This window comes from Etheostoma spectabile, chromosome 12, assembly GCF_008692095.1.
Source record: "Etheostoma spectabile isolate EspeVRDwgs_2016 chromosome 12, UIUC_Espe_1.0, whole genome shotgun sequence".
NCBI classification, from domain to species: Eukaryota; Metazoa; Chordata; class Actinopteri; order Perciformes; family Percidae; genus Etheostoma; species Etheostoma spectabile.
In genome coordinates, this window is record NC_045744.1 from 17,803,296 (window position 1) to 17,817,117 (window position 13,822).

Below are 13,822 nucleotides of genomic sequence, written 5' to 3' on the forward strand. Positions count from 1 at the left end.
TACTAAATCAATTATTAATTTTAGTGTGTGATAACAGCAGTCAAAGGAAAACTTTAACTTTTCAGCTTTGCAATAGAAGAATCATAAACGACAGTTGTACGTCATTAAATCAATGTCTGTCATTATTATTATTGCTTCTATAACTTGATGCTTGTCCAGTTTTTGTTTTCTTTACATGTATGAATAGACAAATACGACTCATTAAACACATTTGAAATCCATGAATAAATTAATGCAAAGGTTTAATTGTATTTCTCCAAGAAGGAAATATTTTAAACATATAGTTAAGCATATACGGGATAATCCACCATCAGCCAGGCAGTAGAAAATAAGTCACAACTTCTAGGTTGAAATGGAGGAGTGTTATTTTTTCATTACTGCATGTGCCAATGTGGATTATCCTACTTATACCATGACAAGCTACCTGGAAATATGCATATTTCTGTTGAAAACTGGGGCAATACTTTTTCAAATTATTGCCTCTACCTTTATGACCTTTGTAATAAATAAGCTTTTACTTTAAACAACTTAACTTGCAATAAACAATAATGCTGCATAATAATATATTAATTACTCAAGTGGGGTTTCTCTGAAATAAAGGCAAAATTATTTTTAGCCAATATAAAACATATTCAGATAGAAAAAAATATTTTATCAATCATTCTTTGTACGTTGAAACATTCTTACAAAAACATAAAAGAAGTGCTTTATACATTTAATTATCGTAAACTGTTGCTTGTTATTTCACTAGAATGCCTTCCTATAAAAGCTGGGTGTTGCTGACTTCATCACCCTGCTCTGGGCCTGGCTCTGTCAGGCCGATCAGAGACTCTAGTAGATAGGCGCTCGACTCGTACTGTGGCAAATTAACAGAGCTGAACAGCTGGAGGTGGCAAAAGCTGTCTGGGTGTCTGTGTACTTTGAAAGAACTGTGCAGAGGTCCAGAGGTGTAGTCACTGTCGAAGAACTCAATGTCAGAGTCAGAGGACAGACTCAGGTCCATGTACCTGCCGGAAGAATAGTCCACAGTGGGGGAGGGAGTGTTGGGGAAGCCCTCAAGAGAGTCATTGTCAAAGAAATCTCTAGCTTGGTTTGCATTCTCATCGAGGTAATCTGTCAGTGAGGTCCTGCTCATATTGTCTGTGAATGTGTTGGCTGCAAGTGGCCCCATACTGTCAGTAGGTGTGCTGTACGTGGCAGAGTTGCTGCTGTGCTGCATTAGTGGTTCTCCTATGTGCCTCCGTTGGCTGCACGTAGAGTAGTTATCATTTTCAGAGTCACAGATGTTGAGGGCACGTGACAACCCTTCGTTAACATCAGGGAGATTCTGACTCCCGTTTGGGCATCCTCCTGCATCAGAGTCAGAGGAGGAGCAACAGGATTCTGTCAAGTCGCTGCTGCAGCTGTTCTCCTCCACTACCAACCGCTCTGGGGTGAAATGAAAGGAAGGTGTGGCAGGCATGGTGAGAGGAAGACCATCTTCCTCCATGGGGAACCCAAAGGGGCAGCTCTTGTCCTGTGCACTCTCCACCGGATGGGCCTCTTCCTGGTCCACATACTGTTGAAGGTCATCTGGAAGTCCAGTCTGGTCCTTTTGGTCAAGTGTTTCATCTTGCAGTCGCCTCTCCAGTTCGAGTTTCATAATGGTGTGGAAATAATGAGTCTGCACACGTCTGGAGTTGAACTCGATGCGTCCCTGAATGTTTCCACAGCCATCCTTGGTGCAGCCACATGGGAAATTGATGCGGTCCTCCTGTGTGTAAAAGACAGCAGAAAAAGAAAATCAGCGCTGTGGGTTCTTAAATACACTACAGAGTAGTGACATCAAGATCTGAAGTTAACAATCACTGAGAAACAAGTGCAAGTAAAATGTGTTTTCTGCAAAAATCTAATAAAATACTAATAATAGTAATTAATTACATTATTAGACTTTACTTATTTTGTTAAAAAAATAATGATTGACAAATTATTACAAGATGTATTTTCGTGAAAATCAATTGAGAAATTTTTTATTATATGATAGGAATGTCGGTTTTGGCTAATTGACAGTTAGCTAAATGTAATGGATAAATGGTTGGAATAGTTAACGTTAAAAGGGATACTTTGCCGCATTGAATCCAGCTCTGTGTCATCTTTGTGTCGACAGTATGTTTAGATGAATGATGTGTGGCTTCCCTCTGAAGTGCACGAAGCCCAGAGATCCACTGAATGATGCATTTTATCCGGTGGATCTCGGCAGACCGCTGCTCTGCTCAGCTGGGAGCTCCGTGCGCTGTGGCCCCCTGAGGGAAGCCCCTCACCATTCATCTGCCCACACTGTTGTGACACCGAGCTGATTTACAGTAAATCATTAAAATATCTCTTTCACTAAAAGTAATGGAAATGGTTAAAATGGTTAACTAAAAGTAAATAGTGAAATGGCTTCAACACACTTTTGACAGACCCAAATGAGATGCTTCATCAGCTCAAACTAGAATTTTACAAGCAAAGTTGTCCACATTTCAGATGCAAAAATAAAACATGAAACGCATTCATATGGCAATAGTGCAAACTCATCGTGACCAAATTTCGAATTAGCCCTTATGCTGTTAGAGGTTGAATTAGTGTTTGTTTATGTTAAGTGTCGTACCTGACACTTGATTCCTGCCAGACTGCATGCGCAGGTCTCTGGCTCACAAAAACCTTGGCAGTCACATCCACAGGCCTCCCTGGAGATACGCAGGGCATGAAGCTGCCTCTTCTCCTCCCTGTCTATGCGCTTCACCCCCGCTGCCTGGAGGAGAGCCTGCCGCTGTTTGGAGGAGTACGGCTGAAGGAAACCTCCATCCTCAAGCTCAGCATCACTAATGTGGATGTCATTGTCTTCATCTGGGGTCTGATCCACCGTAAGCCTGTGTGCTTCTTTCTGGTCAATGGCCCCACTGGTGATCAACTGGAATCAGCACAACATACAAAGTAAGAAGTCTGCAGTGTAGACGAGCAATGCAAACTAATGTAGAAATGGAATGCACTCACTTTGTATTTCAATGCCTCGAGTTTTTCTTTTCTCCGTCTTTCTCTGAGCCTCTCTCTGCGTCTGTTGCGTCGCTCCAGTGCATGCTCTGCCACTGTGTATTTTTGAAAGGTGCTGTGCCTCTGCATCATGCCCAGGGTGGCACCTCCACGACTGGGCACACTGGTGAAGCCTTGGCAGCGTGGGAAACTGAACACCATCACTTGGTCAAAGCACACGTTGTTCTGTGCACCTCCAAGCTTGGGCCTTTTCAGGATGGACCGAACTGCTTGTGTTAGAAAAAGACAAAGACATCGAAAAAAAGTGAGACACCGTCAGGTCTAGTTCTGAAGTGAGCACCTGTTGCTATCATAACAACATTTTGTGAAACATGAACATGTCTGTCTAGGCCCCTAATCATCAAGAGTAGAAAATCAATCAAACATGGAGTGATGCATTTTTGGTCTTGTTTTTTAGGACTAGGAGTAAACGCAACCCAAGAGATGGCAGAAAGGGCTTAATGACAATAAGCATAAATAAAACATGATGTTTTAACAAAACCCAATAATTTTTATGTAATTTAAAGAGCCCTTAATGAGAGTGAACTAAAACTTTTATTTGATGGCAATCATGTTCCCCTGGATATCACCTGCTTAATGATGATAAAGGACCCTCTCTTCAGGCCAAATGCCAAGGCTCAATGTGATTGAATAAGTGAAATCTAATATTAGGTTTTAATATTTTATGTATTAATTTCAAATTATAATGGGGCTTTAATATATGAGAGATATTTCGTATTGTTGTTGTTTATTTTTAAAGACCCAATGATGTAACAGAAGTGATATTGACATGATTTGTCAATGATATTTTACCAAACTATGAGAAAAAGTACAATAGGTTATGGTAATTTCTACTTTCTAAATGTTGTAAAACATTGATGTCACACTCTCTCCTAGATGTATTCCATCTCTTTGCAAAAAGTCAGTGTAGGAAGCTTCATAAAGTCCTACTCTGAGAGGGTGTTTGTAGTCCTAATTTAACTTTCAGCATAAATCCTAGAAAAAATTCCTGGACACTTGATAAAAATGGAACCTAAACTTTGATGCAGGCTTTTCTTCTGTAGATCTCTGAGTGGCCACTAGGTGACACACTACAGGTGCTTCAATGCAGTGGCCTGGGTCAGTAGTTTAGTATTGTAATGTACTGTACATGTTAAGGGGAAATACCAAGCAAAGGGTGTATAGCAGCAATGGACAGATCACCAGTAAAGAGAGAAAACAAGTAAACCAGGGTCTAACTGCTGTTCCTTGGAGGTTTACCAGAATAGACTCTTTCTGATAGTTTAGTCCTCAATAGTTTACTGTTTGGTTTCAACAAACTGTCTAACCTTTACAAATAACTGGAGCTGAACTCTAGCTCCAAAAGTCAATAAACAACTGAGACCAGCTGACTAAGCTCTTCTTAGCTGCTCTGTGTGTATAAAAAGTTCCACACTGGGGCACTGGGACTCAATTGTGACTTGGTTACATGATAACAAGCCTAAAACTGTTATACATAAGGTTTTTGACAACAACAGAGATCATTTTGCAGAGTATTTTGCCACTTTGTGATATCTCAATAAGACATTAGATATAACTTGTTTAAAGGGATCTTGCATTCAAATTGATTCCACAACATCCTACTGCTCAGGCAAATGATCTTCTACCCAACCGGACAGTCCGGAGGCGAGTCATTTTCACTGTGCATTATGTAGAACAGCCCTAAGCTTAGCATTTTCATATCGGGGCTGCTGCAGGCTGATAAGAGACACTCCTATAAAACACTGATGGGAAAAATAAACCCAGATAAGGAGGTTTGCATTATTTGAAAGTAGGAAAAAAAAACAGTAGTCATTGGTTTGGAGACTTACTGGGTAAACGGGTGGGTGAAGGACTGTGAGTTGGGAAATCCTGGTTGTCAGAGGGGCCGCTCTCCCCATCAGACTCCCATCCGGAAGAGGCAGGGGAGGAGAGGGAGGACGGAGGAGAGGAGGAGTAGCAGGGATTGTCATCCACCTCTGCAAACTTTCTCTTCAGGGTGCCTCTCATTGTTTGGCGGTGGTGGTTGATATACACTCTGTGTGGACACAAAGAAAAAAGGCACATTGGTTTAAATATGTATCACACTGTGGTACACTATTAAATGCATAGATCAAGACCCTAAGAGAGAAACAAAAAGTCATTCTTTGTGTTGCTTCATCCAAAGAGCAGCACTCGTTGCAAACATTCCTAACCATGGAACATGAGACCAGAAGTTATATAAATCAATACATTAATAATCCAATAACAATTCACAAACAAAGCAACAATGATGTGTTTCCTTTTCTGTTTGAGTGACCAAATGTACACAGTCAAATGATTCGTCTTTTGAACTGGAGGAATGAGAGGTTCTTCCTGTCTAGAGCTGCTGGTCGAGCCGGTTTCAGGGCACGAGTTTGTTTAGGCTAATTACATCTGGTGATTATCTTACAAACTGATGTTTAATAAGTGTACAATTATGAACTGCAATCGTACTTTCGTTTGCAAACCAGCTGAGCACAAAAAAAGAAGCTCTCTTTCTTTTCCCCCGCAGAGTAATTAACATTCCAATGATTCCTCAAGTTTTTTGTGAAGAATACGTGGAAACAAACCATCCAGTGGCTGCATGCTGAGGACTGGGGGGGGGGGGGGGGGGGGTGTAGTAGTTCAAGTAGCTGCTATTTATGGATGTGAACATGGAAAATAAGTCAAAACATGAGTCTATTCAGGGTTACAAACATTAACAGGGCTGTTCAAATATATTGAGTTAAAGAAAAAAAAGTTAAGTAAGTTAAAGTAAAGTAAAGAAAAGCTGTTATTAGTCTAGTCCAACATAATCAGTTAGCCAAGTTAAGTTAGCAGTATGTCTGTAGAAGCTGTTAAGTCATTTTTGGACACAATGGGAGCCTATGACATATTGGATGGCACACTGCTATTGTTTCAATTAGGGCAGCAAAAAACAGTTATTTTTATATCTTGATTAATCGGCTTGGTCCATAAAATGTTAGAAAATACAACCAAAAAAATGCACATCACAATTTCTCTATAAAGCCACATTCAAATGTCTTGTTTGGTCTGAGCAATAATATAAAACCCAAAAGTATTCTGTTTATTAGCATGGACATCTAAGAAAACCACAAAATATTCACAATTGCGAACAGAATATTCACTTCTAAAACTTGTACTCTTCTTCGTTGCTCCAAACAAGCAGCTGACTAGGATTTATTAGACTGACCTCCCATCAAGTCCCAGAGAGAAGGGAAACAGAGCCGCTGAAAACAGAACAGCATGTGCTTTTTCTTAATGAGAGAGTACACCAGGTAAAACAGTGGCATTGCTACTGTTCAGAGAAAACCATGTAAACAACACACAGTAACACACACTCAGTCAACAAGCAAAGGCGCTTCCGATTGTAGTAAGAGGTAAACCAGTGATGCTGTGTGTGTGTGTGTGTGTGTGTGTGTGTGTGTGTGTGTATATATATATATATATATATATATATATATCACTGTGCTTGGCTTGCAAATATTGCTCAGCTTGTCAGTCTTGACCAAAGATAGATTTTGCGCCCCCCACACACACACACTTGGAGTGAGCAACTTCCTTGATTCATCAACAATAAGAGGTGTCTTGTGCCCTTACAATGTTCACACAACAGAGCCCTGTGCTGCATGCAGTTAGGTGTAAAAGGATTTGGCTCAGCTGAAAAACATCTGCATGGTTGTAATAAAATGACAGTATTTCCAATTAATGCTGCATTGCAGTATTATTGCTGCCTCTTGTCCCAATTATGTCACATGTATTACATCTTATATCTGACAGAGTGGAGAGACTGTTCATACGTATCCTCTGAGACCGCATCAATAGTTTAAAGGTCCAAAGCAGCAAAAGCACGTAGTGCACGTGCGCGTTCCTGAGAAACAGGAATAGGGGGTGCCACACTCAGTTGTACTGAAGTGCAGGGCATTTTATGGTGACACTATGGGTGGAGGTTGGGGGGGCTACCACGACGCATAATACGTTCACAATACTATCATTAGTGTTTTCAGGCACTTTAAATCCCTACAGGAATGTTGCGGGCATGTTATACTGAGTTTTCATTGGAGGAGTGCAAGAGTCGTTTCCTGTTTGGCATGATAACAGTCATTAGGCAGCCGACCTCTTCACCCCTTGCGGAGACACGCAGCGATCATGTCAGCTACAATGACAACACTGTTCCCCCTGTCTTTACAGCAGAAACACCAGCAGCCACAGTCCCATTCAAACCAGAGCAAACTTCCTCTGCTGCCTCAGAGCTGACAGCAGACAGAGCGGAGTCCGTGTCGTAATGATAGGAAGTTTGTTTAAACAGTACTTTAGTAAGCTGTTTGAGTCTTAATGTAACAGTTGAATTAACAGTTAACGGTTCCGAAATTTCACAGAATTAACGTTATGGGCTACGTCATTCTATAAACATAATACAAAGTGATATTAAAAAATAAAAAAACGAGATGGTCACAAACCAGTAATTACTGTTAGAAACCCCATAGGAGTAAAACAGAGATTTTTTTTTTTCTTCAGTTACTCACCACAAAGTAAAATGCAGCATAACGACCCAAAAGGCTGAAATTGACACGAAGTTATAGGTGTCGTCTGCCATCCAGCCAGCTGAGCATTGTGAGACTCTGTCTGTCTGTGAAACTAGACTGTAGTCCCAGTTTGAACCTATGGTGAACACGACTGGGACTAACCAAAGACACGACGTTTAGATAGTGATAGCAAGATACTGCAACCCCTGGAATTTTCTCAGACGTCACAAATGCGTACTTCTGTCAGGATAGCGAGCTACTCCTTAATTGATGTACGTAGTAAGCCAATCATAAGCCAAAAGCCACATGATACTCCACCCCAGGAAACAGTAACACCGTTGTTTACTGATTCAAACACAACACAAGGCTGGCTATAAACCTAGCTAAATACTGCAACTGCTACAACGTCTCAAATCAGTCGAACCTCGTTTAGACCAAAACAACCAAAGGTGATACACACTAGCTTAACGAAAGTCATTTTTAACTTTATACCTTAGCTAATTTAAACAGTAAGCGGGTATCAGCGCTCCTTCTCGACGAAACCGGAAGTGACCGGGAGCATGCATCCTCTCGCTTTCCAGAAGTCCTCTCTGTGGCTCCCTGACTGTCTTGACGCAGACGGTGACACAAGCAGAGGCAGGAGACGCTCGTCACTGATGCCCACTGTTGTGTTCACAGTCCACACTGTTACAACCAGTGATGTGTGCTGGCAAATAAATAACTTATAAACCTCCAGCTGGTGATTATCAGAAGGCAATCACCCAACCTTATGAACGAGTTAGACATGTTGACTCATTTGGATTGTAGCAGCATTTTACTTGGTGCATTTCCTTATTTGATCCAATAAAACAAAAGATGTTCAGTAAATCGAGGGTGGACAAAATAATGTGAATACCCTGCAGAAGAATAGGCTAGGTGAGGCTCATATTATTCAGCTTTTGTTAAGACTGTCAGAGTTGTTTATTCAACTTAATTTTGGAGGCTGTAATATTTTGTATTTCTCTTCCTTCCTTTCATTTACCCTCTCTATATTTTATAACGTGCATCGTTTGTGACAGCGACTGTATGGAAGCAAAGACAGGCTGCTATCTCTTTAAGTTTCTAAGCAACTAAATACCAAATTGGTATTCAATTGTTAAACACAATTGAATTCATATAATTTAAATCTTTCACTTTGACCTGCATTTACATTTTCCCCTCTTGGAGAATTTAACGAACTATATATTTTTTTTTGTCAAATTCAGTGGTATTTACATTTAAACATTATTGTTACGTGGTTACATTAAGAAAACATGCATTGAGTTTTTGATAAGATTGGAATCCTTATGGCTTTTCATTTCCTCAACAGACTGTCTGGTCGTTTTGTATCTATGTAAATTGCCTTTAAACCTCATGTAAAAATGGTGATCAGGACTGTATTAAAGGTGACACATGCAGCACGGTATTCATCTTACATTTCTGTAACATGACTCACAGGCATTCTTCTGAGATGGTGATTTAAGTCAGCCACTCCTAAACAGGTAACTCCCTGAAGTGTACAGAAGCTGTAGATGGGCAGGGTTATGGAATTGGTTGTGAAGCCTCTGCTTCTTGTAATCATGGAAAAATCCTCCTCCCTGATTTCCTGTTATATTCTATTTGGCACAGATGGCATTAGATAGAAACTGAAATTTGTCTTTGTGTCCACGTGAAAACATGCACATGCTCCTTGTGAACTATTCAAACTGTTAAGTTAGTGTTCTTTGGAATAATACTGAAGGAGAAAAAGCAAAGCGACTGGATTAACATTCCACTGTCCCTTCTTTTAAAGATAATCATAGGCTACTCTGTGTTCCCGACTGGGAGGAAAATAAAGCTCAAAGAGACAAACAGAGCGACAGATTAGCAGATGGACAGACGGATGAACAGAAAGTCATACAAGTCCAAAATACTCTTGAGCTTTGACCCCATGTTGACACACATCCATGTTTCAGTTTGACGAAAAACTACTACCTGTTGGTCTGAACACTCTGCCCAGAGGAAGGACTGCTTGTTCTGTCCTCAGTATTCTGTGGAAGTGTGTTATGAGAGTGTGACCCACTTTGGCTGGGATCACTCTAGTGTATGTGTGTGAGTCTTTTCCACTGACCTGCGTGGGGAGTAAACACCGTGAGAGACAGGGCTGCAAGAGAGGAGGAAATTACTAGTAAAGTGAAACAGCACATAAATAACCAAGAATTGTCTATTATTTAATGCTCAGACTGGGACTGTTTGTTAATAAATGTATAAGTATTGCTAAAGTACATGATGTGCAGTAGATTTTGCAACTTCCAGTGTGAGATACTATGTGACATATAGCACACGATCAAAGTGCTGCGCAATGCTACGTAACTACTTATAGTCACACACACTGCCTGGCTAAAATACACTCGTGCCATACTGTAGGAGTTTTCTGTTCCTTTTGTGACTTTGTCATATGCTTCAGTGTGTCAGGAGATTTTCCAAGATCACACTAGTGAAGCACTAACAGAGAAGGAGATGAGTAATGGAACAAATTAATGTTTTACAGTAAGTTGCACAACAATGGTCATTTCTAGTTTAGCACAATTCACTCATTCAATTTGTTGTATTTATTCACTTGTTACAGCAATACAGCCATAAAAGTTAAACTAACCAATGTTCCCTAAGCTGATTCACAAAAAAAAATCTAAATAATTTCATAAACATGTCATGCAAATAGCAATGAAGTCAAGGTATGTACATTATTCTACAAGTGCTTTCAATATAATATCCTATGCATGACAGGTGATCCTATCTTGAATCACAGAGGACAGGGAGAGTAAACTCTTACTGTGCTTTCTGTCTATGTTACATAACTTATAGTAAACCTCCATTCTGGCAGTCTCTCAGGTTGCTGCCACTGGCTCTTATGGCCCCGTTTTTTTCAGTCAAGCTGTGCCAGCGATGGCCCACATACAGCAATATACTGATAGAGTTTGAAAAAGCTTCAGGCATGTGAAACTGTGCCCCAATTCCTGCTTTGATTTGCTCCTCTTTCACAGTGAAGACCACTCTCCGTTGTCCTGGGCATAACAGGAAGTATCAGGTAGTGTCAGATTGTGTGTTATTGCTCCAGTCAGGTTGTGATGTGAGGTGCCAAATGGAGCCACATGCTGCCAGGAGATTGTTTTGTTTTCTAAAAATACTTCCTTGACAACAGATCTATAGATAGATAGATAGATAGATAGATAGATACATAGATACATAGGTAGGTGGATAGGTAGGTAGACACTAAGTGAAATAACTCCAGCTCATGGAGGCAATAACAAAAGAAAATGAACATGATTCACTTCCTCAGAAACATATACTCCCACGTTTCCTCTCTCTGTCTTTCAGAATTGTTGACGGCTCCTCTCGTGGAAATGTCACCTACACATGAGTTGGCTCCTTTATACATAGCCTCTGATGTCATGTTTTGACAGTGGTCACCATGGTCACAAGGGCAAACGTGGCCCAGACGTTTCTATTTTAGAGCATGGTAAAGCAGTGAATCATTATGTGTGTCTTCATCATCATCATCAGCAGCAGCAGCAGCAGCAGCAGCAGCATGACTGCTATCACCATCAACTTGTCAACATTTTTGCAGTCATTATTGTTATCACTATTCACGTCAGTGGTGTTCTTGGTTTTATACATAATCCTCTTATTCTGACTTATTCTCATTTTTGTGTTGGTATTCATGTCTGAAGCAGTTACATCAGTTTTATAGATTTAAATATGTTAAAAGACTTCAATGAGGTTCAAATTTTAAAGGTCCCATGTTATGCTCATTTTCAGTTTCATTCTTGCATTTTGGGAAACTTCTGTATTTAGAGCCTTTAAACTCAAACCTTTATAAAAGAGACTCCAAGTTCACTTTTGGCACTCAGGAAATCAAATAAAGACTTTGGGTAAAATTTCACAACAGGGACACCAAAAGTGATGCGTCAACTCCCGTCTTTTTGTCTGTGCTGTGGTATCAATTCAGGGGTGACACCAGAGAACTTCCTGTGACACCCTAATGGCAGGCGCTGGACTTGAGCCAAGTGAACGTCTGCATAATCCCGGGGCCGGTCCAGTGCTGATAGTGTATCTCCATCACTCTGGCTACAACATCCGGGAGTCAAGGGTGCTCTCTGTGCAACATGTAGATTTAAATATGTTTATGAGCAAGATCTATGCTTTGCAATGCTTTGCAAAACAGTAGATAAGTGATTTCATCAACAGAATCTTTATTTACAGCATATTGTTTTTCTTAAAAAGGGCATTTTGGTCATTGCATCCCTACATAACAACATCCATGCATTAACGCTTTAACAGTAAAGCAAGCTGCAGCCCAGTGTGCAAAGTAGGTTACAAAACTACAACTTCCAACAGCAGTGATCTTATCTTGATGCATGTGAGCAGCATGAGCTTGTAGCAGCCAAGCAGCTGTGTGATTGGGTTTGACATTCTTCCTCCAACAATGAGCCTCTTGTCAACATTAACCAGAGAGCTGTGGTGACCTTTCTTACAAACTTACAAACTGGCCTGTGTGATGCAATGTGGACCCAAAAGGCGTTTTCCCTGAAGGAATGTAGCAAAGACGGGTTTCCCTTTACTTTTCTCTGTTGTTTCTATTACGCGTTCCCAATCACAAGTTGTGTGCATGTGCAGTCAAAGTGTTCCAGTTCTCATCTTGCCACTGCTGCAGTGGGGGCTCCTGTACTCTCTGAGTTCCTGCACAGTGTACTCTGCTGTTGGTGTTGGCTGTCACATGTGGCTCCATGTGAGGCTTTTGCAGGAACACAGCAGCAGCAGCAGCAGGATGAAGGAGACCTGCTCTGTTCTCAGCTGTTTGCACCAGTACTGAGCTGTGTGGGGGAGACTGTCTGACTACCCTCTCCCTCCCTCCCCTACATGCTCAATCACTCACTGATTGCCTCTCTTTTCTTCCATTGCAGCTGGCAAAACACATGCATTAAAGACTGACAACACAACTGTTAAACACAGGGTGGGCTTCGGACTTGTCTCCCACTGTTACTTGTCAGGTATTCAAGTACTATTTTACAACACATTTTATTTTATTTACATTTACATATTTACTCTCTCTCTTTCTCTCTCTAGCTGTATATATATATATATATATATATATATATATATAGTATACATGAATTGCTTCTCATTATGCATATACATTTACTACATATCCTGTTTACATTCAGTTTCTTCATTTCCCAATAACCGTCCACCACTACTTATTTTATTTTAGATTTAGATTTACACACTATTGTATGTCTTAGATTATTTATGTTTTAATTGCGTAATTTTCTTTATGTAAATATTTCATGAACATTGTCAAGACATCCAAGGTTTATATTGCCAGTGACTGCTTCTCTGCAAGTGTGTGTATGTATAACAATACAAATCTGGATACTTGAAAGCATTAAGATGCATTGTGACTTTATAGGTGCATTAGTTTGTGAACAAAGGCAGCCCAACAATCCTTAGTTATTGCAAATAGCTGCCATGTAGACATGTGCACTCACCTGTTTAACTGTTGATACAAACGATGTTCTTTCAACAAGCAAGCAATGATGCCCTTTAACCACAGTTGTTATAGATGGAGGCAGGCATGTTGCTCTGGCTCCATCTCTTGGCTGGCAAATGAAATTAAGGCCAAAAACCATCTGCGGTTTGTTTTTCTCCATGAAGGAATAAATGAACCATTTTCTCCACTGGAGGTCAACAGTGTCAATGCTCATGAAAAGTCATGTGGTCAGATGAAAGAAATATTATTTACGATGCTAAATAATAACAATTTCAACTTTAATGTGAAATGCAACCACAGTAAAAAATGACTACAGGCCTCCAGGCCACTGCTGACTGTTACTGTAGTAACAACTGTTTATATCTGCATCTTTTTGCACTACTTACCTTTTTGCACTACTTACATTTCAATTTGCACTGCTGACTGTTTGTTTACAGTACCAATTGTTTACATATACATCCGCAATCCCATACTTTAAGTGTTATATGCAATTACTTTCCACTGCACTTTAATTCGGATATCTTCTGCCCAAACTTTATTTGTACTACCCTAAATCATTGTTATACTGCTCATTTTAGCCTAACTTATGTCTATCTGTAAAAATTCTGTCTATAATAATAGCCTCCTGTATATATATTCATAGTACATATTCACCTGT

At 40.2% G+C, this 13,822-nt stretch overlaps 1 protein-coding gene across 2 annotated transcripts; it reads right to left on the reverse strand.

The window, feature by feature from the left end:
- Positions 1-210: 210 nt before the first annotated feature.
- On the reverse strand, positions 211-7,852 carry LOC116699470 (cysteine/serine-rich nuclear protein 1). Of its 2 annotated transcripts, none has more exons than XM_032532070.1 (5): positions 7,617-7,852; positions 4,902-5,107; positions 3,016-3,278; positions 2,630-2,932; positions 211-1,753 (listed from the first exon to the last, which is right to left on the reverse strand). In XM_032532070.1, the coding sequence occupies exons 2-5, from the start codon at positions 5,077-5,079 to the stop codon at positions 761-763; spliced, it is 1,737 nt and encodes a 578-aa protein (XP_032387961.1). In that variant the 5' UTR covers positions 5,080-5,107; positions 7,617-7,852; the 3' UTR covers positions 211-760. The 2 variants fall into 2 exon arrangements, with proteins under 2 accessions (XP_032387961.1, XP_032387960.1); XM_032532069.1 differs by having other exon boundaries at positions 3,016-3,281.
- Between the last annotated feature and the right edge of the window lie 5,970 nt (positions 7,853-13,822).